Here is a 27,082-nt window from a genome sequence, read left to right as displayed (position 1 = left end):
AGTGACTGGGGACAGTAATTCTCTGATCATCAATAGACTGACAGTGACTGGTTGCAGTAATTCTCTGATCATCAATAGACTGACAGTGACAGGTTGCAGTAATTCTCTGATCATCAATAGACTGACAGTGACTGGGGACAGTAATTCTCTGATCATCAATAGACTGACAGTGACTGGGGACAGTAATTCTCAGATCATCAATAGACTGACAGTGACTGGTTGCAGTAATTCTCTGATCATCAATAGACTGACAGTGACTGGGGACAGTAATTCTCAGATCATCAATAGACTGACAGTGACTGGTTGCAGTAATTCCCTGATCATCAATAGACTGACAGTGACTGGGGACAGTAATTCTCTGATCATCAATAGACTGACAGTGACTGGGGACAGTAATTCCCTGATCATCAATCGACTGACAGTGACTGGTTGCAGTAATTCCCTGATCATCAATAGACTGACAGTGACTGGGGACAGTAATTCTCTGATCATCAATAGACTGACAGTGACTGGTTGCAGTAATTCCCTGATCATCAATCGACCGACAGTGACTGGTTGCAGTAATTCCCTGATCATCAATAGACTGACAGTGACTGGAGACAGTAATTCTCTGATCATCAATAGACTGACAGTGACTGGGGACAGTAATTCTCTGATCATCAATAGACTGACAGTGACTGGTTGCAGTAATTCTCTGATGATCAATAGACTGACAGTGACTGGTTGCAGTAATTCTCTGATCATCAATAGACTGACAGTGACAGGTTGCAGTAATTCTCTGATCATCAATAGACTGACAGTGACTGGGGACAGTAATTCTCTGATCATCAATAGACTGACAGTGACTGGGGACAGTAATTCTCTGATCATCAATAGACTGACAGTGACTGGTTGCAGTAATTCCCTGATCATCAATCGACTGACAGTGACTGGTTGCAGTAATTCTCTGATCATCAATAGACTGACAGTGACAGGTTGCAGTAATTCTCTGATCATCAATAGACTGACAGTGTCTGGGGACAGTAATTCTCTGATCATCAATAGACTGACAGTGACTGGTTGCAGTAATTCCCTGATCATCAATCGACTGACAGTGACTGGTTGCAGTAATTCCCTGATCATCAATAGACTGACAGTGACAGGTTGCAGTAATTCTCTGATCATCAATAGACTGACAGTGACTGGTTGCAGTAATTCCCTGATCATCAATCGACTGACAGTGACTGGTTGCAGTAATTCTCTGATCATCAATAGACTGACAGTGACTGGGGACAATAATTCTCTGATCATCAATAGACTGACAGTGACAGGTTGCAGTAATTCTCTGATCATCAATAGACTGACAGTGACTGGGGACAGTAATTCTCTGATCATCAACAGACTGACAGTGACTGGGGACAGTAATTCTCTGATCATCAATAGACTGACAGTGACTGGGGACAGTAATTCTCTGATCATCAATAGACTGACAGTGACTGGTTGCAGTAATTCCCTGATCATCAATCGACTGACAGTGACTGGTTGCAGTAATTCTCTGATCATCAATAGACTGACAGTGACAGGGGACAGTAATTCTCTGATCATCAATAGACTGACAGTGACTGGGGACAGTAATTCTCTGATCATCAATAGACTGACAGTGACTGGGGACAGTAATGCTCTGATCATCAGTTGACTGACAGTGACTGGGGACAGTAATTCTCTGATCATCAATAGACTGACAGTGACTGGGGACAGTAATTCTCTGATCATCAATAGACTGACAGTGACTGGGGACAGTAATTCTCTGATCATCAATAGACTGACAGTGACTGGGGACTGTAATTCACTGATCATCAATAGACTGACAGTGACTGGGGACAGTAATGCTCTGATCATCAATAGACTGACAGTGACTGGGGACAGTAATTCTCTGATCATCAATAGACTGACAGTGACTGGTTGCAGTAATTCTCTGATCATCAATAGACTGACAGTGACAGGTTGCAGTAATTCTCTGATCATCAATAGACTGACAGTGACTGGGGACAGTAATTCTCTGATCATCAATAGACTGACAGTGACTGGTTGCAGTAATTCTCTGATCATCAATAGACTGACAGTGACTGGGGACAGTAATTCTCTGATCATCAATAGACCGACAGTGACTGGGGACAGTAATCCCCTGATCATCAATAGACTGACAGTGACTGGGGACAGTAATTCTCTGATCATCAATAGACTGACAGTGACTGGAGACAGTAATTCCCTGATCATCAATAGACTGACAGTGACTGGAGACAGTAATTCCCTGATCATCAATAGACTGACAGTGACTTTTGGCAACAATTCTCTGATCATCAATAGACTGACAGTGACTGGGGACAGTATATCTCTGATCATCAATAGACTGACAGTCACTGGGGGCATTAATTCTCTGATCATCAATAGACTGACAGTCACTGGGGGCATTAATTCCCTGATCATCAATAGACTGACAGTGACTGGAGACAGTAATTCCCTGATCATCAATAGACTGACAGTGACTGGGGACAGTAATTCCCTGATCATCAATAGACTGACAGTGACTGGGGACAGTAATTCTCTGATCATCAATAGACTGACAGTCACTGGGGGCATTAATTCTCTGATCATCAATAGACTGACAGTCACTGGGGGCATTAATTCCCTGATCATCAATAGACTGACAGTGACTGGAGACAGTAATTCCCTGATCATCAATAGACTGACAGTGACTGGGGACAGTAATTCCCTGATCATCAATAGACTGACAGTGACTGGGGACAGTAATTCCCTGATCATCAATAGACTGACAGTGACTGGGGACATTAATTCCATGATCATCAATGGACTGACAGTGACTGGGGACCATAATTCCCTGATCATCAACAGACTGACAGTGACTGGGGACAGTAATTCTCTGATCATCAATAGACTGACAGTGACTGGTGGCAACAATTCTCTGATCATCAATAGACTGACAGTGACTGGGGACAGTAATTCCATGATCATCAATGGACTGACAGTGACTGGGGACCATAATTCCCTGATCAACAGACTGACAGTGACTGGAGACAGTAATTGTCTGATCATCACTGGACTGACAGTGACTGGGGACAGTAATTCTCTGATCATCAATAGACTGACAGTGACTGGGGACAGTAATTCCAGGATGAATAGTCTGACAGTGACTGCGGACAGTACTTCTTTGATCATCAATGGACGAACACTGACTGGGGACAGTAATTCTCTGATCATCACGAGACTGACAGTGACTGGGAACATTAATTTCCTGAACAATAGATTAACATCAAATGGATGCAGTAATTCCATTTCATCAATCGGCCAACTGTGACTGGAGGCAATAATTCCCTGTCCATCACAAGACTTATTATGACTGGGGGCAGTAGTTCCTTCACCAATAGGCTGAAAGTGACTTGGTTCACTGAATCATAGAATGGTTGCATCACACATGGTGCCCATTGAGCACATCATGTCTATGTTGTTTCCTTGCAAGAGCAACCCACCTCACACCATTGCCCTGCCTTTTCACTGCAACCTGCAAATTTTTTCTCTTCAGATAATTATCCCGTTCCCTTTGGAAAGCCTCGATTGATTCTACCTCCACCAATCTCTCAGGCAGTTCATTCCCGATATATCCACTTACTGTGAAAAAAGGATTTCCCTCATGTCGCTGTTGTATCTTTTGTCAATCACCTTAAATCAGTGTTCTCTGGTTTTGGATCCATTGGTCAATGGGAACAGTATCTCTCTATCTTCTCTATCCAGACCCCACATGATTTTGAACACCTCTATCATATCTCCTCTTAATCGTCTCTTCTCCAAGGAGAGCAGCCCCTACTTCTCCAACTTATCCATGAAACTGACGTTCCTCATCCCTGGAACCTTTGTCGTGATTCTTTTCTGCACCATCTCTAATGCCTTGACGTCCTTCCAAAAGTGTGGTGCCAAAAACTGGACACAGTATTCCAGTTGAGGCAGAACCAGTATTTTTTACAGGTCTATCATAAATTTCATGTTTTTGCACTCTATGTCCCTATTTATAATGCCCAGGATCCCATATGCTTTATTCACCACTTTCTCAACCTGCCTTGCAACCTTCAATGATTTGCACACATATACTCCCAGGTCTCTCTGCTCCTGCACCCCCTTTAGAATTGTACCCTTTAATTTATGATGCCTCTTCTTGTTCTTCCTTCCAAAATACTGCCAATCACCTCACACTTTTCTGCATTAAATTTCCGCTGTCACTAGTCCGCCGATTCCACCAGCCAGTCTATATCCTCTTGAAGTTTATCACTATTCTCCTCACAGTTAACAATACTTCTAATTTTTGTGTCATCTGCAATTATGAAATTGTGCCCTGTACACCCAAGTCTAGTTCATTCATATATATCAGGAAAACAACGGTCCTAACACCAACCCCTTCCTCCAGTATGAAAAACAACCATTCACAACTGCTCTCTGTTTCCCATCACTCAGCCAATTTTGTATGCATGCTGCTGCTGTCCCACTTATTCCATGGGCTCTAACTTTGCTGACAAGCCTGTAATGTGGCACTTTATCAAATGTCTTTTGGAAGTCTATGTACAACACATCAACTGCATTACCCTCATAACCCTCTTTGCTACCTGATCAAAGAACTCAATCAAATGAGTTTAACATGATTTGCTCTTAACAAACTGATGCTGATTTTTCTTAACTAATCCACATTTGTCCAAGTGACTATTAACTTTGTCCCAAATTATCGTTTCTAAAAGCTTTCCCACCACTGTGGTTAAACTGACTGGCCTGTAGTTGTTCGGCTTGTCTTTACACCCTTTTTGAACAAGGCAATTCTCTTGCAATTTCTCTTGCAATTCTCCAATCCTCTGTCACCACATTTGTACCTAAGGAGGATTGGAAGATTATGGCCAGTGCCTCTGCAATTTCCGCCCTTACTTCCCGAGGTACCCTTGAGTGCATCTCATTCGGTCCTAGTGACTCATCAACTTTAAGTACAGCCAGCCTATCTAATATCTCCCTTTTATCAATTTTTAGCCTATCCAGTGTCTCAACGACCTCCTGTTTCACCCAGATTTGGGCAACATCTTCTTCCTTGGTCAAAATAGATGCAAATTACTCATTTAGTACCTCAGCCATGTCCTCTGCCTGTCATGCGTAAATTCCCTTTTATGTCCCGAATTGGCCGCACTCCATCTTTTACTGCCCTTTTACTATTTATGTGCCTACAGAAGACTTTCAGCTTCCGTTTTATGTTAGCTGGGAGTCTCTTCTCATACTCTTTCTTTGTTTCTCTTATTTGATTTTTCACCTCCCATCTGAACCTTCTATATTCAGCCTGGTTCTCAATTGTACTGTCCAGTAATTCCCTGATCATTAGGGCCCGACAAAATTCATGGTCAAATTTAACAAATTGCATGGTCACAGCATTTTAAGAATCATGAATTTCACAAAAACCATGAAAATGATTTACTTAAAACAAAAAATAGACGAGAGGTATCTGGTTTCAAATGGCATTAATTGTATACTCAAAAACTATTGTAAAAAGCTGCCGATAAATAGATCACATTCTTCACTCATTGAAGTCAGTGGTTGAATGTGAGCATGGAGCAACCTGCAACTGTCTCTTTTTTCATTCCCTGTCTCTGTACTGTGAACACCTGCATGTTTAGACACAGCTCTCTCCGCATCCACAAAGTTTGTTGGAATTGTCAGACAGCACCGTGCTAGCCTTGCAAGGTGGGGGATTCTGCATTCCACAGAATTCCAAAACTGCAGCACAGGTAAAGTACAGTCTGCTTCTTTTGCAATGCTTTTATAAGCAGGAATCTTCAGCCTGCAGTTCTTGTCGAAAGTTTAAATCTGTTCGAAAGTTTAAATCCACCATTAAGAGATGTATTTGTGCAGGGTCAAAGATGCACACAGCTTTCAGGAATGCCACGGAATGTTGTTGAAACCTCTGAGACACTTTTTCTTCACTGCTTGACTCTTCCCCGTACCAGTAATTTGTTTGACCTGCTTTGCCATGCAAGAAAACATCTGTTGCGCACAGGCATTTAATTCAGCATCATCAGAGTGTTGTTCATTTAACTGTGCTTTAGCCCAGAACAGTGCATCCATTAATTTATTGTAAGCTTTATGGATTGTGACATGTCAAGATTCAAGTGGTTAAATCCATCAGTCGTGTAGTACTCTTGGCAACAAACTGAACCTCCTCATAAAGCTGAGCATTGTTTAAAAGGGTTACAATGTCTGTTAAAACCTGTGTTTTCCGTGTCAGTGTGAACTCTTCTGTGATGAAGTCTGAGTAGTATTTCAGGTAAGGTGCATGATATTGTATTGCCCAAAAGCAAGAACTCAAATGTGTAATTACTGGCTTCAGAGGGAGGGGGATGTTTCGTTCCCCAATTTCAGCCATTTCAGCCACCTTTGCAATGTGTAACTGAATCAAAGCTTGTGGCTAGGGCAGTGTTAGAATATCTTTTTAATGTAGCTGACCAGATTGTCAACTTTACCAAACTCTCTTTTGCACAATTCACTGACAAGAAATATGTGCATTACATGTAATATGGATGGCATTAGACATTACACTTGGAGCACAGATTTGAAAGATTTTGTCGTGTAACAAGTTTTTTTTTATTCATTCATGGGATTTGGGCATTGCTGGCCAGGCCAGCATTTATTGCCCATCCCTAATTGCCCTTGAGAAGGTGGTGGTGAGCTGCCTTCTTGAACCGCTGCAGTCCATGTGAGGCAGGCACACCCACAGTGCTGTTAGGAAGGGAGTTCCAGGATTTTGACCCAGTGACAGTGAAGGAGCAGTGATATAGTTCCAAGTCAGGATGGTGTGTGGCTTGGAGGGGGACATGCATGTAGTGGTGTTCCCTTGCAACTGCTGCCCTTGTCCTTCTAGTTGGTAGAGGTCACGGGTTTGGAAGGTGCTGTCGAAGGAGCCTTGGTGCGTTGCTGCAGTGCATCTTGTAGATGGTACAGACTGCTGCCACTGTGCATCAGTGGTGAAGGGAGTGAATGTTTGTGAATGGGGTGCCAATCAAGTGGGCTGTTTTGTCCTGGATGGTGTCGAGCTTCTTGATTGTTGTTGGAGCTGCACCCATCCAGGCAAGTGGAGAGTATTCCATCACACTCCTGACTTGTGCCTTGTAGATGGTGGACAGGCTTTGGGGAGTCAGGAGGTGAGTTACTTGCCACAGGATTCCTAGCCTCTGACCTGCTCTTGTAGCCATGGTATTTATATGGCTACTCCAGTTCAGTTTATATTTAATGGTAACCCCCAGGATGTTGATCGTGGGGATTCAGTGATCGTAATGTCAATGAATGTCAAGAGGAGATGGTTAGATTCTCTCTTGTTGGAGATGGTCATTGCCTGGCACCTGTATGGCATGAATGTTGCTTGCCACTTATCAGCCCAAGCCTAGATATTGTCCGGGTCTTGCTGCATTTCTACACAGACTGCTTCTGTATCTGAGGAGTCGCAAATGGTGCTGAACGTTGTGCAATCATCAGCGAACTTCCCCACTTCTGACCTTATGATTGAAGGAAGGTCATTGATGAAGCAGCTGAAGATGGTTGGGCCTAGGACACTACCCTGAGGAATTCCTGCAGTGATGTCCTGGAGCTGAGATGATTGACCTCCAACTACCACAACCACCTTCCTTTGAACTAGGTATGACTCTAACCAGCAGAGAGCTTTCCCCCTGATTCCCATTGACTCCAGTTTTGCAAGGGATCCTTGATGCCATTCTTAGTCAAATGCTGCTTTGATGTCAAGGGCAGTCATTCTCACCTCACCTCTGGAACTCAGCTCTTTTGTCCATGTTTGAACCAAAGCTGTAATAAGGTCAGGAGCTGAGTGGTCTTGGCAGAACCCAAACTGAGTGTTACTGAGCATGTTACTGCTAAGCAAGTGCCACTTGATAACACTGTCAACAACACCTTCTATCACTTTACTGACGATTGAGAGTAGACTGATGGAGCGGTAATTGGCCAGTTTGGATTTGTCCTCCTTTTTATGCACAGGACATACCTGGGCAATTTTCCACGTTGTCAGGTAGATGCTAGTGTTGTAGCTGTACTGGAACAGCTTGGGTAGGGGCACGGCTAGTTCTGGAGCACATGTCTTCATTGCTAGAATGTTGTCAAGGCCCATAAAATCTGCAGTATCAAATGCTTTCAGTATTGTCACTAATGAAAGCAGACACTTTGTTAAAATATGCACTGTATTTTGAAATGGTTTTGATTATTGCTTGGGAAACTGTGGTGTAATTAGTAGCTTCTAAGTGGACGCAGTCTGTGAGCACTGTTGTGAGCTTTCCTGACTGCACATCTTTGGCTTTACCAAACATAAAATCAATCAAAACATGCAGCACATAATTGACTTCCTAATCAGTGGACTCATCATCAATAAGTGCAAAAATCTCATGTTAATCTGAGACGTCATCTCCTCACAATGTGTAGTAAAAACCTCGTTATGTAGTCCTGTTAGCTCATTCGCGCTTGGCAAGCAACCACTATTTTGCACTATCAACATCCTGGGGGGGTTACCATTGACCAAAAACTGAACTGGAGCAGCCACATAAATACTGTGACTACAAGAGCAGGTCAAAGGCTAGGAATTCTGCAGCAAGTAACACCTGACTCCCCAAAGCCTGCCCACCAACTATAAGGCCCAAGTCAGGAGTCTGATGGAATACTCTATACTTGCCTGGATGGGTGCAGCTCCAACAACACTCAAGAAGCTCGACATCATCCAGGACGTAGTAGCCTGCTTGATTGCCTTCTTAAGAACATAAGAATTAGGAGCAGGAGGAGGCAATTCAGCCCCTCGAGCCTGCTCCGCCATTCAGTACGATCATGGATGATCCCATCTTGGCCTCAACTCCACTTTCCTGCCCGTTCTCCATAACCCTTCAACCCATTACTAATTAAAAATCTGTCTATCTCCTCCTTAAATTTACTCAATGTCCCGTCATCCATTGTACTCTGGGATAGTGAATTCCACAGACTCACCACCCTTTGCGAGAAGTAATTTCTCCTCATCTCTGTTTTAAATCTGCTACCCCCACTTATCCTAAAACTATGACCTCTCATTCTAGATTGCCCCACAAGAGAAAACATCCTCTCTACATCTACTTTGTCAATCCCCTGAATCATCTTATAGAACTCAATTAGATCTCCTCCCATTCTCTAAACTCTAGAGAGTAAAGGCCTAAACTGTTCAATCTTTCACATAAGACAAACTCCTCATCTCTGGAATCAATCTAGTGAACTTCCTCTGAACTGCCTCCAATGCAACTATATCCCTCCTCAAGCATGGGACCAAAACTGTACGCAATACACCAGGTGTGGTCTCACTAATGCCTTGTACAGTTGCAGCAACACTTCCCTACTTTTATACTCTATTCCTTTAGCAATAAATGCCAAAATTCTATTTGCCTTCCTTATTACCTGCTGTACCTGCATACTAGGTTTCTGTGATTCATGCATGAGGACACCCAGATGCCTCTGCACCGCAGCACTCTGAAGTTTCTCTCCATTTAGATAATAATTTGCCTTTATAGCAGAGCACTTGGAGAACAGTGGTAGAATCAGGCAGAGTTAGCACGGATTTACGAAAGGAAAATCATGCTTGACAAATGTACTAGAATTCTTCGAGGATGTAACTAGTAGAGTTGATGAGGCAGAACCAGTGGATGTGGTTTATTTGGACTTTCAGAAGGCTTTCGACAAAGTCCCACATAAGAGATTAGCATGGAAAATTAAAGCGCATGGGATTGGGAGTAGTGTATTGCAATGGATAGAAAATTGGTTGGCAGACAGGAAACAAAGAGTAGGGTCTTTTTCCGAATGGCAGGCAGTGACTAGTGGGGTACCGCAGGGATCAGTGCTAGGAGCCCAGCTATTCACAATATATATTAATTAGATATATATAGGAATAGAGTATAAAAGTAGATGAGGGAACTAAATGTAATATCTCCAAATTTGCAGATGACACAAAACTGGGTGCGAGGGTGAGTTATGAGGAGAATGCAGAGAGGCTTCAGGGTGATTTGGACAAGTTGAGTGAGTGGGCAACTGCATGGCAGATGCAGTATAATGTGGATAAATGTGAGGTTATCCACTTTGGTAGCAAAAACAGAAAGGCAGATTATCAGAACAGCTATAAACTGAGAGAGGGGAAAATGCAGCGAGACCTGGGTGTTCTCCTGTACCAGTCGCTGAAAGTAAGCATGCAGGCGAAAGAGGCGGTAAAAAATGCAAATGGTATGTTGGCCTTCATGGCGAGAGGATTCGAATACAGGAGCAGGGATGTCTTATTGCAATTATACAGGGCCTTGGTGAGGCCACACCTGGAATACTGTGTGCAGTTTTGGTCTCCTTATCTGAGGAAGGATGTTCTTGCTTTAGAGGGAGTGCAGCAAAGGTTTACCAGACTGATTCCTGGGATGGCGGGACTGACGTATGAGGAGAGATTGAGTCAGTTAGGATTATATTTGCTGGAGTTCAGAAGAGTGAGGGGGGCTCTCGTAGAAACCTATAACATTCTAACAGGATTTGACAGGGCAGATGCAGGAAGGATGTTCCGATGGTGGGGGATCCCAGAACCAGGGGCCATAGTCTTAGGATACAGGGTAAACCTTTCAGGACTGAGATGAGGAGAAATTTCTTCACCCAGAGAGAGGTGAGCCTGTGGAATTTGCTACAACAGAAAGCATTTGAGGCCAAATCATTGTATGTTTTCAAGAAGGAGTTAGATATAGCTCTTGGGTCTAAAGGGATCAAAGGGTATGGGGCGAAAGCGGGAACAAGTTACTGAGTTGGATGATCAGACATGATCATAATGAATGGCGGAGCAGGCTCGAAGGGCCGAATGGCCTACTCCTGCTCCTATTTTCTATGTTTCTATGTTTCTATTCTTCCAACCAAAAATGGATAACCTTACACTCATCCATGTTAAATTCCTTCTGCCAAATTTTGGCCAATTCATCTAACCTATCCATATCCATTTGTAAATTTCTTTTTTCTTTATTGCAACTTACTATCCCACCTATTTTAGTGTCATAAGCAAATTTGGCTATAGTACCTTCTATCCCTGCATGATCATGCCATGATCATAAATGAATGGCGGAGCAGGCTCAAAGGGCCGAATGGCCTACTCCTGCTCCTATTTTTTTTCTATGCATCCAAGTCATTAATATAGATTGTAAATAGTTGGAGCCCGAGGACCGAACCCTGTGGCACCCCACTAGTTATATCTTGCCAACCAGAAAAAAACCCATTTATCCCGACTCTCTGTTTTCTGTTGGTTAGCCAATCCTCTATCCAAGCTAATAAATTGCCCCTAACCCCATGTGATCTTACCTTGTGTATTAACCTTTTGTACGGCACCTTATCAACTGCCTTCTGGAAGTCCAGATATACTACATCTACAGGATCCCCATTATCCACTTTGCTTGTTACATCTTCGAAGAACTCTAGCAAATTAGTCAAACACGATTTACCCTTCATAAAACCATGCTGACTCTGGTGGATTGCATTTTGACTTTCTAAATGTCCTGTTATTACTTCCTTACTAATGGATTCTAACAATTTCCCAATGACAGATGTTAAACTATCTGGTCTATAGTTTCCTTCTTTCTGCCTACCTTCCTTTTTGAATAAGGGCATTATATTAGCTTTTTTCCAATCAACTGGAACCTTCCCTGCATCCAGAGAATTTTGGAATATTATAACCAATGGATTCACTATCTCCACTGCCACTTCCTTTAAGACCCTAGGATGTAGGCCATCAGGCTCTGGGGACTTGTCTGCCTTCAATCCCAATAGTTTTCTCAGTACTTTTTCCTTCGTAATGATGATTGTTCCAAGTTCCTCCCTTTCTATAACCTCTGCATTACTTGTTACTATTGGGATGGTACTAGTGTCCTCCACGGTGCAAACTGAGGCAAAATACTGATTTACTGTCTCCGCCAGTTCTGTGTTGCCCTCCATTAACTCCCCAGTCACATCCTCCAAGGGACCAACATTCACTTTAGCTACTCTCTTCCCTTTTATATACTTATAGAAGCTTTTGCTATCCATTTTTATATTTTGCGCTAGTTTTCTTTCATAATTTACCTTTGCTCTTTTTATGACTTTTTTGGTAACCCTTTGTTGATCTTTAAAAGTTTCCCAATCTTTCAGCCTGCCACTGGCCTTTGCAATATGGGATGCCTTAGTTTTTGTCTTTGTGTTATCCTTAACTTCCTTGCTTAGTCATCATTGTTTTTCCCCCTCTTACAATTTTACTTCCTCTCTGGAATATATTTTAGTTGGGAGGATTTGAATATCTCCTTAAACATCTGCCACTGCTCATCAACTGTCCTACCATTTAGACTTCCTGCCCCGTCTACTAGGGCCAAATCAGTCCTCATGCCTGTGTAACTACCTTTGTTTGACTCCAGAACTCTAGTGTGGGACTCCAGTGTCTCGCCCTCAAACTGAATTTGAAATTCTAGCATGCTATGATCACTCTTCCCTGGAGGATCCTTAACTATGAGATCATTAATTAATCCCACCTCATTACACAATACCATATCTAGAATAGCCTGCTCCCTGGTTGGTTCCACAACATATTGCTCCAAAAAACAATCTCTAATACATTCAATGAACTCTCCCTCAAGGCTACCCTTGCCAATTTGATTAATCTAGTCTATATGCACATTAAAATCACCCATGATTATTGCCGTACCTTTCTTACAAGCCCCCAGTATTTCCTGGTTTATACTGCGCCCCACTACGAAACTACTATTTGGGGGCCTATAGATTACTCCCAACAGGGACTTCTTTCCCTTACTATTTCTTATTTCTATCCAGACTGATTCTACGTCTTGATCTCCAGTCCCGATATCATTTCTCACTAGCGCACTGATCTCTTCCTTTACTAACAAAGCTACACCACTTCCCTTTCCTTCCTGCCTATCCTTCTGAAATACTGAGTACCCTTGGATATTCAATTCCCAAACCTGGTTTCCCTGCAACCACATTTCAGTAATTGCCACTAAATCAGACCCATTCGTCTCGATTTGCGCTGTTAACTCATTTATTTTATTCCAAATGCTTCATGCATTCAGATACAAAGCCTTTAATTTTGTTCTATTATCAAATTTCCTTACTCTTGTATGATTCTTTGGTACAATATGATGTTCACACGTTCTGTCCCTTCCTTTTATTTTCTGGTAACAATCTGCCTCATCACAAACCTGCACTCCTACCTTCTCCTTTAACTTTGACTTAATTTTTCATGTAACTGAACCTTTCCCTCCCCCCATCCCCACTATTTAGTTTAAAGCCCTATCTACAACCCTAGTTATGCAATTCACCAGGACTCTGGTCCCAGCATGATTCAGTTGGAGCCCGTCCCATCGGAACAGCTCCCTTCTTCCCCAGTACTGGTGTCAATGTCCCATGAATTCGAACCCATTTCTCCCACACCAATCTTTGAACCACGCATTTACCCCTTTAATCTTATTGACCCTGTGCCAATTAGTTCGTGGCTCAGGTAGTAATCCAGAGATTATTACCTTTTTGGTTCTGCTTTTTAATTTAGCCCCTAGCTGCTCATATTCCCTCAGCAGAACCTCTATCCTCGTTCTACCTATATCATTGCTGCCTACGTGGACCACGACAACTGGATCTTTCCCCTCCCACTCCAAGTTCCTCTGCAGCCCAGATGAGATATCCTGAACCCTGCCATCAGGTAGGCAACACAGCCTTCGGGACTCTCGATCCTGTCCACAAAGAACAGTGTCTATGCCCCTAACTATACTATCCCTGATTACAACTACATTTCTCTTTTCTACCCCACTTGAATGGCTCCCTGTACCATGGTGCTGTGGTCAGTTTACTCATCCTCCCTACAGTCCCTGCTCTCGTCCACACAGGGAGCAAGAATCTCGAACCTGTTGGACAAGGACAAGGGCTGAGGCTCCTGCAACACTATTTCCTGGATCCCTCTACCTGCCTCACTCATAGTCACACCCTCCTGTCCCTGACCACTGGCCGTATTCAAGGTAGTTAATCTAAGGGGTGTGACTGTCTTAACTGCCTGCTGCATCTGCATGCTTACTTTCAGTGACTGGTGCACAAGGACACACAGGTCTCGCTGCACCGCCCCTTTCCCAATCTATCGCCGTTCAGATAATAATCTGCCTTTCTGTTTTTGCCACCAAAGTGGATAATCTCACATTTATCCACATTATACTGCATTTGCCATGTATTTGCCCACTCACTCAACCTGTCCAAATCACACTGGAGATTTTCTGCATCCTTCTCACAGCTCACACTCCCACCCAGCTTTGTGTCATCTGCAAACTTGGATATATTACATTTAATTCCCTCATCTACATCATTAATATATATTGTGAAAAGCTGGGGTCCTAGCACTGATCCCTGTGGTACCCCACTAGTCACTCCCTGCCACTCGGAAAAAGACCTGTTTAATCCTACTCTTTGTTTCCTGTCTGCCAACCAGTTTTCTATCCATGTCAGTACCTTACCCCCAATCCCATGTGTTTTCATTTTGCACACTAATCTCTTATGTGGGACCTTATCAAAAGCCTTCTGAAAGTCCAAATACACCACATCCACTGGTTCTCCCTTATCTATTCTAACAGTTACATCCTCAAAAAATTCCAGTAAATTTATTTTTTATTTAGAGATACAGCACTGAAACAGGCCCTTCGGCCCACCGAGTCTGTGCCGACCATCAACCACCCATTTATACTAATCCTACACTAATCCCATATTCCTACCACATCCCCACCTGTCCCTATATTTTCCTACCACCTACCTATACTAGGGGCAATTTATAATGGCCAATTTACCTATCAACCTGCAAGTCTTTTGGTGGTGGGAGGAAACCGGAGCACCCGGAGAAAACCCACGCAGACACAGGGAGAACTTGCAAACTCCACACAGGCAGTACCCAGAATTGAACCCGGGTCGCTGGAGCTGCGAGGCTGCGGTGCTAACCACTGCGCCGCCCATGTCAAGCATGATTTCCCTTTCGTAAATCCATACTGTTTTTTCCGATCCTGTAATTGTTTTCAAAGTGCTCTACTATTACATCTTTTATAATGGACTCTAGCATTTTCCCCACTGCTGATGTCAGGCTAACCAGTCTATAATTCCTTGTTTTCTCTCTAGCTCCTTTTTTAAATAGTGGGGTTACATTAGCTACCCTCCAATCCATTGGAACTGTTCCAGAATCTGTAGAATTTTGAAAAATGACCAGCAATGCATCTACTATTTCTAGGGCCACTTCCTTACGGACTCTGGGATGTAGATTATCAGGCCCTGGGTATTTATTGGCCTTCAATCCCATCAATTCCCCAAACACCATTTCCCTACTAATACTTATTTCATACAGTTCCTCCTTCTCACTAGACTCTATGTTCCCCAAGATTTCTGGGAGGTCATTTGTGTCCTCCTTTGTGAAGACAGAACCAAAGTATGTATTTAATTGGTCTGCCATTTCTTTGTTCCCATTATAAATTCCCCCTTTTCTGACTGTAAGGGACCCACATTTGTCTTCATTAATCTTTTTTCTCTTCACATATCTATATAAGCTTTTACAGTCAGTTTTTATATTCTCTGCAAGCTTACTCTCATATTCTATTTTCCCCTTCTTAATCAATCCCTTTGTCCTCCTTTGCTGAATTCTAAACTGCTCCCAATCCTCAAGTTTGCCGCTTGTTCTGGCCATTTTATATTTCTCCTCCTTGGATCGAATACTATTCCTAATTTCTTTTGTAAACCACAGTTGAGCCACCCTTCCTGTTTTATTCTTGCACCAGACAGGAATGAACAGTTATTGTAATTCATCCATGCGCTGTTTAAATGCTAGCCATTGCCTATCCACTGTCAACCCTTTAAGTAATGTTTCCCAATCTATCATAGCCAACTTGTGCCTCATACCTTCATAGTTTCCTTTATTTAGATTCAGAACCCTCGTCTCGGAATCAACTCTTTCACTCTACATCTTAATGAAGAATTCCATCATTTTATGGTCGCTCTTCCCCAAGGGACCCCGCACAACAAGATTGTTAACTAATCCTTTCTCATTCATTACACAATACCCAGTCTAGGATGGCCTGTTCTCTAGTTGGTTCTTCAACGTATTGGCCCAAAAAAACCATCACGTACGCACTCCAGGAATTCCTCCTCTACAGTATTATTGCTATTTTGGTTTGCCCAATCTATATCCATGATTACAGTTGCACCCTTATTGCATGAGTTTCTAATTTCCTGTTCAATGCCATCCTCTGCATCACCACCAATGTTTTCTGCCCCCTGGTATTTCTTAGCTCCACCCATACAGATTTCACATCAGGATTCTCTGAGCTAATATCCTTCCTCACTATTGTATTGATTTCCTCTTTTACTAACAACGCTACTCCACCTCCTTTCCATTTTTGCCTAAATATTGAATACCCCTGGATGTTCAGTACCCATCCTTGGTCACCCTGCAGCCATGTCTCCGTAATCGCAACTATATCATATCCATTTACATCTATTTGCGTGGTTAATTCACCTACCTTATTGCGAATACTCCGCACCTTGACATAATGCCTTTAGGCATGTCTTTTTAACATTCTTCGTCATCTTAGCATTATTTCGCAATATGGCCCTATTTGTTTCTTGCCCTCGATTTCTATCCCTTCCACTTTAGCCTTTTTGTTTCCTGTCTTTCGTTTCTATCTTTGTTTTCTCCTCCTCAGTCTCCCTGCTCAGGTTTGCATCCTAGTAATATCTCTGCCATTCTAGTTTAGATCCTCCCCAACAGCATTAGCAAACACCCCTGCGAGGGCATCGGGTCTGGTCCTGCCTGGGTGTAACCCACCCGCTTGTACAGGTCCCACCTTCCCCAGAACTGGTCCCAATGTCCCAGGAATCTAAATCCCTTCCTCCTGCACCATTTCTCCAGCCACGCATTCACCTGGTCTATTCTCCTGTTCCTATACTCACTAACACTTGGCACAGGAAGTAATCCTGAGATTACTACCTTTGAGGTCCTGCTTTTTAAATTTAGCTCCTGACTCCTTAAATTCATCTTGCAGGACCTCATCCCTTTTTCCACCTATGTCGTTGGTACCGACACGTACCACGACCACTGGCTGTTCACCCTCTCCCTTCAGAATGTCCTGTAGCCGCTCAGAAACATCCTTGACCCTCGCACCAGGGAGGCAACATACCATCTTGGAGTCTCGTTTTCAGCCACAGAAACGCCTGTCTGTTCCCCTTACACTTGAATCTCCTATCACTATGGCTCTCCCAGTCTTTTCCGCCCCTACTGTGCAGCAGAGACATCCGTGGTGCCACGAACTTGGCTATTGCTGCTTTCTCCTGGGAGGCCATCCCCCCCAACAATATCTAAAGCGGTATATCTGTTCGAGAGGGAGATGGCCATAGGGGACTCCTGCACTATCTGCCTATGCCTTCTACTCCTACTACTACCCATCCCTTTCCTGCCTGTGCAGCCATTACCTGCGGTGTGCCTACCTGGCTAAACGTGCTAGCCAAGATGTCCTCAGCACCGCGGATGCTCCACAGTAAATCCACCCGCAGCTCCAGCTCCGTAATGTAACTAGCCAGTAGCTGCAGATAGATACACTTCCTGCACACATGGTCGTCAGGGAGACTGGAAGCGTCCCTGAAACGTAGGAGGAGCATATCACGGGTGTGAGCTCTCCTGCCATGACTTACCTTTAGATTACTTAGTTGCTGCCTTTAATTAAAAAGCATTAATTACTCTAGGGGCCTTGTTCTACTCCAAACACTACCCACTACAATCTTAACTCCTTAATAAATTACACTAATTTTAAAAAAGCACACTTTAGCAGTACTAACCTTATCACTTATATGGTAGGTTTAAAAAAATAACTTACCCCTGATTTGTTTAAGGTATCTCCAGGCACTGACAGCTGTTACTCACCAACCAATCACCTTGCAGCTTTCCTGTAATGTCATTGTTGACAATCTTTTTTCAAACTCCAGCATGCCTGGACTGTTTTCCGCTCCGCTCCACTCCCAGGAGGTAAGTGACTGGGCTTCGATCCTCGGGCTCAATTTATCCTCTTCTCTCGCTCGGCGTTCTCCCCACAGGTCCGCTCTGCTCTGCTCCACTCCCAGAAGGTAAGTGACTGGCCCTCGTCCTAGGGATCAATTTATCCTCTTCTCTCACTCGGCGTCCTCCCCACAGGTCCACTCCGCTCCAGGAAGATAAGTCCTACCACTCCATGGTACAATAGGAGGGGGAATTCAGTCCTAAGACCCCATGGTACAGTGGGAGGGGGTGGGATTCAGTCCTACCACTCTATAATACAGGGGAGGGGGGGATTCAACCCTACCACTCCATGGTGCAATAGGAGGGGGGATTCAGTCCTAAGACCCCATGGTACAGTAGGAGGGGGGCTTCAGTCCTACCACTCTATAGTAAAGTGGGAGGGGGAGATTCAGACCTACCACTCTATGGTACAGTGGGGGGGGGGGAGGGGGGAATCCAGTCCTACCACTCCAGGGTGCAGTAGTAGGGGGGATTCAGTCCTACCACTCTATGGCACAGTGGGGGGGAGGATTCAGTCCTACCACTATAGTACAGTGGGGGGGGGGGGGGTGGAATTCAGTCCTACCACTCGATGGGACAGTTGGTGGTGGGGGTGGGGGGGGGAGGAATTCAGTCCTATCACTCCATGGTTCAGTGGGGGGGGAATTCAGTCCTACCACTCTATGGTACAGTGGGGGGTGGGGGAGTTCAGTCCTACCACTCGATGATGCAGTGTGGGGGGGTGGTGGAATTCAGTCCTACCACTCTATGGTACAGTGTGGGGGGGTGGTGGAATTCAGTCCTACCATTCTATGATACAGTGGGGGGGGGGTGAATTCAGTCCTACCACTCTATGGTACAGTGTGGGGGGGTGGTGGAATTCAGTCCTACCACTCTATGGTACAGTGTGGGGGGGGGTGGAATTCAGTCCTACCATTCTATGATACAGTGGGGGGGGGGGTGAATTCAGTCCTACCACTCTATGGTAATGTGTGGGGGGTGGTGGAATTCAGTCCTACCACTCTATGGTACAGTGTGGGGGGTGGTGGAATTCAGTCCTACCATTCTATGATACAGTGGGGGGGGGGGGGTGAATTCAGTCCTACCACTCTATGGTACAGTGTGGGGGGGTGGTGGAATTCAGTCCTACCATTCTATGATACAGTGGGGGGGGGGGGGTGAATTCAGTCCTACCACTCTATGGTACAGTGTGGGGGGGTGGCGGAATTCAGTCCTACCACTCTATGGTACAGTGTGGGGGGGTGGTGGAATTCAGTCCTACCATTCTATGATACAGTGGGGGGGGGGGTGAATTCAGTCCTACCACTCGATGGTACAGTGTGGGGGGGGGGGGGGGTGGTGAATTCAGTCCTACCATTCTATGATACAGTGGGGGGGGGGGGGGGTGAATTCAGTCCTACCACTCGATGGTACAGTGTGGGGGGGGGGGGGTGGAATTCAGTCCTACCATTCTATGATACAGTGGGGGGGGGGGGGGGGGGTGAATTCAGTCCTACCACTCGATGGTACAGTGTGGGGGGGTGGTGGAATTCAGTCCTACCATTCTATGATACAGTGGGGGGGGGGGGTGAATTCAGTCCTACCACTCTATGGTACAGTGTGCGGGGGGGGGGGGGTGGGGGGGGAGCGGTGGAATTCAGTCCTACCACTCTATGATACAGTGGGGGGGAGGGGGGAGGTGAATTCAGTCCTACCACTCTATGGTACAGTGTGCAGGGGGTGGGGGGGGTAAAATTCAGTCCTACCACTCTATGATACAGTGGTGGGGGGGTGGAATTCAGTCCGAGCACTCTATGGTACAGTGTGCGGGGGGGGGGGTGGAATTCAGTCATACCACTCTATGGTACAGTGTGCGGGGGGAGGGGGGGGGGAGAGCGGGGGGGGGGGGTGGAATTCAGTCCTACCACTCTATGGTACAGTGGGGGGGGGGGGGGGGAGGTGAATTCAGTCCTACCACTCTATTGTACAGTTGGAGGGGGCGGGGGGTGAATTCAGTCCTACCACTCTATGGTACAGTGGGGGGTGGGGGAGTTCAGTCCTACCACTCGATGATACAGTGGGGGGGGGGAATTCAGTCCTACCACTCTATGGTACAGTCGGGAGGGGGGGATTCAGTCCTACCACTCTATGATACAGTGTGGGGGGGGGGGTGAATTCAGTCCTACCACTCTATGGTACAGTGTGCGGGGTGGGGGGGGGGGTGAATTCAGTCATACCACTCTATGATACAGTGGGGGGGGGGGGTGAATTCAGTCCTACCACTCTACGATACAGTGGGGGGGGGGTGAATTCAGTCTTACCACTCTATGGTACAGTGTGGGGGGGTGGTGGAATTCAGTCCTACCATTCTATGATACAGTGGGGGCGGGGGGGTGAATTCAGTCCTACCACTCTATGGTACAGTGTGCAGGGGGCGGGAGGGGGCGGCGGGGGTGGGGGGTGGAATTCAGTCCTACCACTCTATGGAACAGTGGGGGTGGTGAATCAGTCTTACCAATCCATGGTACAGTGTTTGGGGGGGGGAGCATTCACTCCTACCACTCTATGGTACAGTTGGGGGGGGGGGGAGGTGAATTCAGTCCTACCACTCTATGGTACAGTGGGGGGGGGGGGGTAAAATTCAGTCCTACCACTCTATGGTACAGTGGGGGCGGGGGGGGGTGGAATTCAGTCCTACCACTCTATGGTACAGTGGGGGCGGGGGGGGGGGGTGAATTCAGTCCTACCACTCGATGATACAGTGGGGGGGGGAATACAGTCCTACCACTCTATGATGCAGTGGGGGTGGTGAGTCAGTCTTACCAATCCATGGTACAGTGTTTGGGGGGGGGGGGTGGAATTCAGTCCTACCACTCTACGATACAGTGGGGGGGGGGGGTGAATTCAGTCTTACCACTCTATGGTACAGTGTGGGGGGGTGGTGGAATTCAGTCCTACCATTCTATAATACAGTCGGGGGGGGGGGGTGAATTCAGTCCTACCACTCTATGGTACAGTGTGGGGGGGGGGGTGGAATTCAGTCCTACCATTCTATGATACAGTGGGGGGGGGGGGGGGGGGTGAATTCAGTCCTCCCACTCTATGATACAGTGGTTGGGGTGGGGGGTGGAATTCAGTCATTCCACTCTCTGGTACAGTGTGGGGGGGTGGTGGAATTCAGTCCGACTACTCTATGGTACAGTGGGGGTGGTGAGTCAGTCTTACCAATCCATGGTATAGTGTTTGGGGGGGGGAGCATTCACTCCTACCACTCTATGGTACAGTGTGGGGGGTTTGGAATTCAGTCCTACTACTCTATGGTACAGTGGGGGGGGGGGGAGGTGAATTCAGTCCTACCACTCTATGGTACAGTGTGGGGGGCAGGGGGTGGAATTCAGTCCTACCACTCTATGGTACAGTGGGAGGGGGATTCAGTTCTACCACTTGTTTGAAGGTGCTTCTGTTTTTTTAGTTAAAATATTTTTTGAGGAATTCATAATCAAACTGAATAAATGTTGGACCAGTTATTTTTCAAGAGGACAGTGAAAGAACTAATTCGGCAACAATGTTTACTGGTTGTCACATGACTCAAGTTAAACAGGAACCCTGGTAACAGGGGAAAATGTGGACAGAGAAGTCAGTAGTGCCCCTTGATTGGACAAGCCCGGCAGCAACAGAGTGCACCTGAGAGAGCAGAAAAACAGGCAAGCTTTCGGTTGTAGAGTCAGAGTATGTTTTACCTTCTGGAGGGAGCGGTTGATAAAGTTAGCCTGAAGAAGAAGTGAAGAAAGGAAAAAAGACCACAACCCAGCTTGCTTTCCAGCACCTCTAAAAGACCCTGAGAAGTCCACTGTGTCAATTCATCTCGTCTCCTGTCTTTGAAGAAAACTTTGCTAAAAATAATTCTTAACACTGCCTGAAAAGAACTGTTCCAAAATATCCTTGTGACCTGTCTATGTGTACTCGGAGGCTAGACTGTCTGCCAGTTTTGGAACAACATATCTCATCTGCTGTTTTCTTCAAAAATTAAAAAGTAATGCCCAAATGCTTTTTGTGAGAGTGAGGGGCTAAGGTAAAAAAGGAACTTTAAAAATTTCAATCTTTGTGTTTATACTTTACTTCATTACTAGTTAAGACTTGTCCTATAATAAACTGATAATTTTGTTGTTCATTAAAGAAACCTGGTTAGTGTGTTCTATTCTGGGAAAAATAGAGTATATGATTGATTGTATCAGTAAGTGGAAAAATTTAAAATATATGTTGTGACCTGTGGAGAAGTGGGACTGGAATAAACAGTGCACTCCTCCCATCTCAGTCGTAACACACTTCATGGTAGACTTGGGGGGGGCGGGGGGGATGGGTGGGGATTAGGTCCTGCCATTCCATTATCCAGTGGGTTGGGATTCAGTCCTAGCACTCCATGGTACAGTGGTGGGGGTGGAGGAGGGGCGGGATGGGTGAGTCAGTCCTCCCACTCCATGGCACAGTTGTGTAGGGGTGGGGTGGGGGGGGGGAGGAGGTGAGTCAGTCCTACCATTCCATGGTACAATGGGGGGAGGGGGTGCATATTAGGTCCTACCACGCCATGATACAGTTTGCGGGTTGGGGGCTGCTATTTCCCTCTCTATCAAGCCAGGATTGCATCCTAGTCTTTCGTTGAGAATTTGCCAAATTTTCTACAGATTCTATGGTAAAGATTTCTCAAACATTTATCACAGTGCAGTTAATGAACTTTCTGTTACAAAGAACATCCTTTAAATCACCACATTCTCCTTTGATGTTTACTCCCTATTCTCTTACATGAAAATACTAAAGATCAAACATTCAGTTTTATTGGTCTTGGCAGTTGTCAGATTAATTACCAGCCAGTCTCTAAGTACCAGTGTCTGTGAGGGCTTCACAAATAGATCCCTAGTAATCAGTTTTCAGAATGTGTAAAACAAGCAGGGAAATGACCAGCTAAACAATAAGTTCATTAGTAATTGAGAAAGTGTTCATACTGGAAGTAAGTCCAGTGCCGTCAATTGAAGTCTGCCCATCATTAACCATGGTACCACTGTTAACTTCACAGCATTGACTTTTCCAGTCATCACCTTTACTTACTACATATTCTGGAAGAAAGGTAAAGGTTTTTATTTATAGTCAGCCACCTACCTTGAACGCACACCAGTATTGATCCCAGAGCTCCAATAAACAGCCTGTGGAACATGCTTCCCTCGTGTAGCTAACTGTCAGCAGCTTCTCCTCCTCTCTCCTGGCTGAGCAGTTGAAGTGTGAGTAATTTCTTCAATCGGCAGCTCCTCTCCTCTGTCCCCTGGAGAGTTGAGTTTTTTTTTTAACTTGGTTTTATTCTGTTTGAATATGTTAAAGGGGGAGGGGGAGGAGGGAACAGAGAGAGTGACGTGAGACTACAGTCATTAAACTGAGAACTCTCACTCACAATCAGGCACACCCTCCCTCTGCTAGTTCAGTCACACAGCAGCCAAAAACACTTGTAGCACCAGTTAACCAGCAGAGAGTGAGGGAGCTCCGACTGTCCGGGAGAGATATTCCAGTCAGTACACAGCACTTACACACCCATGCCCACTTACCAAACTGTGCAAAAACTAAACAAACAGATGAACTCAACAAACAACATACATCCCTGAATATAGTGCCTTAAAAGTTAAATTACCTTTGATTCCAGGATTATTATCAGTGCTTTAGGCTCATGGGCTGTAATAGTAGTTTATTTTTCTGTGAATACTGATACCCAAGTGACCTCGTGTGTGATCTGTGAGCAGAAGCTTCTGCTGTTATAGGTCCCACCAGTTCTCTTAAAGATTACTGACACACTCAGAAGGGTCAGTTTTGCAGGGGGAGTGAGATTATGGAGTTTCTGATGGGGGTAAAATCTGGTTGGGAATAATTCCCGTCCTGGGGCACCCGAGAGTCTTCCACTCTTTGCCCCCATTCCCCTCCTCATCCACCTTTAGGAAATTACAAATTTCCATTTTCCAGCAATACGGAGTGAAATTTAATTCTGACTTGAAGTTAAAAACGATAGTGAGTGGAGCACAGGAGATATGCAGGTGAGATGACAATGACTAATAAGTGGCAAGTAACATTCATAGAATCATCGAATGGTTACTGCACAGAAGGAGGCCATTTAGCCCATTCTGTCTGTGCTCTCTCGCTCAAGGAGAAATTCACCTAGTGCCACTCCCCCGCCTTCTCCCCGTAGCCCTGCACATTCTTCCTTTTCAGATAATAATCCATTCCCTACTGAAGGCCTCGATTGAACCTGCCTCCATCACACCCTCAGGCAGTGCATTCCAGATCCTAACCACTCACTGCATGCCATACAAGTGCCAGGCAATGACCAACTTCAACAAGAGAGAATCTAACCATCTTCACTCGACATTCAACAGCATTACTATTGCTGAGCCCCCACCATCAACATCCTGGGGGTTATCATAGGCGAGCAACTTAACTGGACCAGCCACATAAATACTGTGGCTGCAAAAGCAGGTCAGAGACAGGGAATTCTGCGGCAAGTAACTCATCTCCTGACTCTGTTGCGTGATCACCTTAAGAGAGATGTCCCTTTAAGATCTCAGTATGCTAATGAGCTAAGTACCAGGATGTAGTCATGTGACTCAAAGACAGAGTCACTCTGCAACAGTTAAACCTGGAGGAAGGTTCTGTAAATAGCTTGCTCTGTACTGTATATACTTGTTTAGCTGTTAATAAACCTGTTTGAGATCTTCAGCAAAATTGGACTCCACGCATCTCATTTATGTTGCATCAGACACCATTGCTGAGCCCCCACCATCAACATCCTGGGGGTTACCATTGGCTAGAAACTGAACTGGACCAGCCATATAATTACTGTGGTTAAAAGAACAGGTCAGAGACTGGGAATCCTGAGGTGAGAAACACACCTGCTGACTCCCCAAAGCCTGTCCACCATCTACAAGGCATAAGTAAGGAGTGTGCCTTGCCTCCACCTGCCTGGATGGGTGCAGCTCTGACAACACTCAAGAAGCTCGACACCATCCAGCACAAAGCAGCTCGCTAGATTGGCACCCCATCCATCACCTTCAACATTCACTTCCTTCACCACTAACACACAGTGACAGCAGTGTGTACCATATACAAGATGTACTTCAGCAACTCACCACACCTCCTTGAACAGCCCCTTCCAAACTTGCGACCTCCTCCACCTAGAAGTACAAGGGCAGTGAATGCATGGGAACACCACCATCTGCAAGTTCCCCTCCAAGCCACACACCATCCTGACTTGGAACTATATCGCCGTTCCTTCACTGTTGCTGGGTCAAAATCCTGGAACTCCTTTCCTAACAGCACTGTGGGTGTACCCACACCACATGGACTGCAGAGGTTCAAGAACGGGGCTCACCACCACCTTCTCAAGGGCAATTCGGGATGGGCAATAAATGCTGGCCTAACCAGCGACGCCCACATCCCATGAAAGAATTTTTAAAAAGTGGTTCAGGCTACCAAATTACAACAACCTCCACTTCTGTAACACTGTTAGCACAGGATAAACATCCCAAAGAGACATAAGCTAAACATGGAGCCTGAGCCAGAGAGGTAAAGCAAAGAGGTGCATTTCAAGGATACAGGTAACAGTGCCTTGGATGATCTGAAAGTTACAAAGGAGGTCAGACATGTGAACATAGGAATTGTCATGCCTGGAGGTGACAAAGGCATGGATGAGGGCTTTCAGCAGCAGATGGGTTGGGGTAGGGATGGAGATGAACGATATTACAAAGGCATGGTAGGCTGTCTTTATGATAGAGAGGTTATAGGGTCAAAAGCTCAGTTTGGACTCACAAAAGAGGAAGACATTGTAAACAGTCAGTATCAGGCTGAGGCAGTGTTCAGCGAGAGAGTGTGGAATTAGTGGTAAGGCTCTGGAGTTTGTGATGGAACTGAAGGCAATGGCTTTGGTTTTCTCAATGTTGAAATGCAGGAAAGTAATGCTCATCCAGGACTGGATGTTGGACCAGCAGACTAATATCAGAGGGGCAATGGAAGGGTTGACAGGGGTAGAGGGGACATAGAGTCGAGTGGAAGCTGGCCCCATGTCTGCAGATGATATTGCAAAGGGGCAGCATGTCGATGAGAAAGAAGAGGATAAGTGGGGAGCTTTGGAGATGACAACCAGCAATGGAATAGAAACCCTCTTTGAGCACCAACTGTCAGATAGCATTTCCAGATTGGAGCCAGGGTAAAAGACCCACTATAACACCAAACAAGCACTCCCAGTCCAGTTGCAGCATGGGCTAGATGGAGTTTAAAGCTTCCTCCCAACTGCCTGCAACATTTCAGGATTTTTGATCATTTTCCAACAGGTGGCTCTTGCAACAATTTATATTTAATTTTGCCCACAAAGGGTTCAATTCTCTAAACAGGAAAGGTTGGACGATCTGTATTCAAGCTAGATGGACCACCTTGTGGAATGGTGTACCACCCGTACAATAGAGGGGACTCAACTCCAGTGTGAGCCTGACACAGGAGCTCTGCTGGTGGATGATACAGGCGATGTTAAGCCTAAATGAATAAATAGTTCCCACCCAAAATTTGTAGCACAGCTCATTGTACCCTTCCAGATCAGGTGTGGCATTGACTAGATGCAGTGCGACTATTCCCTCTGCGTTGCTTATCAAACATTCCCAGGTCTGGTATAGGATGAGTCAGATATTGATCAAATTCCCTCTACACAGCCTGGCTTTGTTGGGTTCCCAGCAAACAATTGCTTTCTTACACCCAGGAAGTTACTCAGTCAGACCTGCCAAATACATCTAAAGGTTTCTTCCCTTAAAATCAGTAAAGTGCCCAGCCGAAAGGCGTGGTGTCTGACTGCAGCCACTTCTGCCAGTGTAAAGCTGACCTCAGTTCTTTATTTGTGATTTAGTGTAAGGACACAGGAGTGCATTAATGATTTGT

The 27,082-nt window shown here is 45.2% G+C and overlaps 1 protein-coding gene across 2 annotated transcripts in view; it reads right to left on the bottom strand.

Annotated features, from left to right (window-relative positions):
• LOC137377271 (CD44 antigen-like) overlaps nucleotides 1–23,438 on the bottom strand; it is a 291,352-nt gene extending 267,914 nt beyond the window's left edge. For both annotated transcript variants that reach the window (XM_068046813.1, XM_068046814.1), the window contains exon 1: nucleotides 23,282–23,438. In XM_068046813.1, coding sequence (XP_067902914.1) covers nucleotides 23,282–23,336 — 55 coding nt within the window. In that variant the 5' untranslated portion in view covers nucleotides 23,337–23,438. The remainder of the gene's footprint in view (nucleotides 1–23,281) is intronic.
• Nucleotides 23,439–27,082: the final 3,644 nt, after the last annotated feature.

The sequence above is a fragment of the Heterodontus francisci genome, chromosome 14 (assembly GCF_036365525.1).
Source record: "Heterodontus francisci isolate sHetFra1 chromosome 14, sHetFra1.hap1, whole genome shotgun sequence".
NCBI classification, from domain to species: domain Eukaryota; kingdom Metazoa; phylum Chordata; class Chondrichthyes; order Heterodontiformes; family Heterodontidae; genus Heterodontus; species Heterodontus francisci.
Note: the sequence above shows the minus strand (reverse complement) of the source record. Positions and strands in the feature narration are given on the sequence as shown.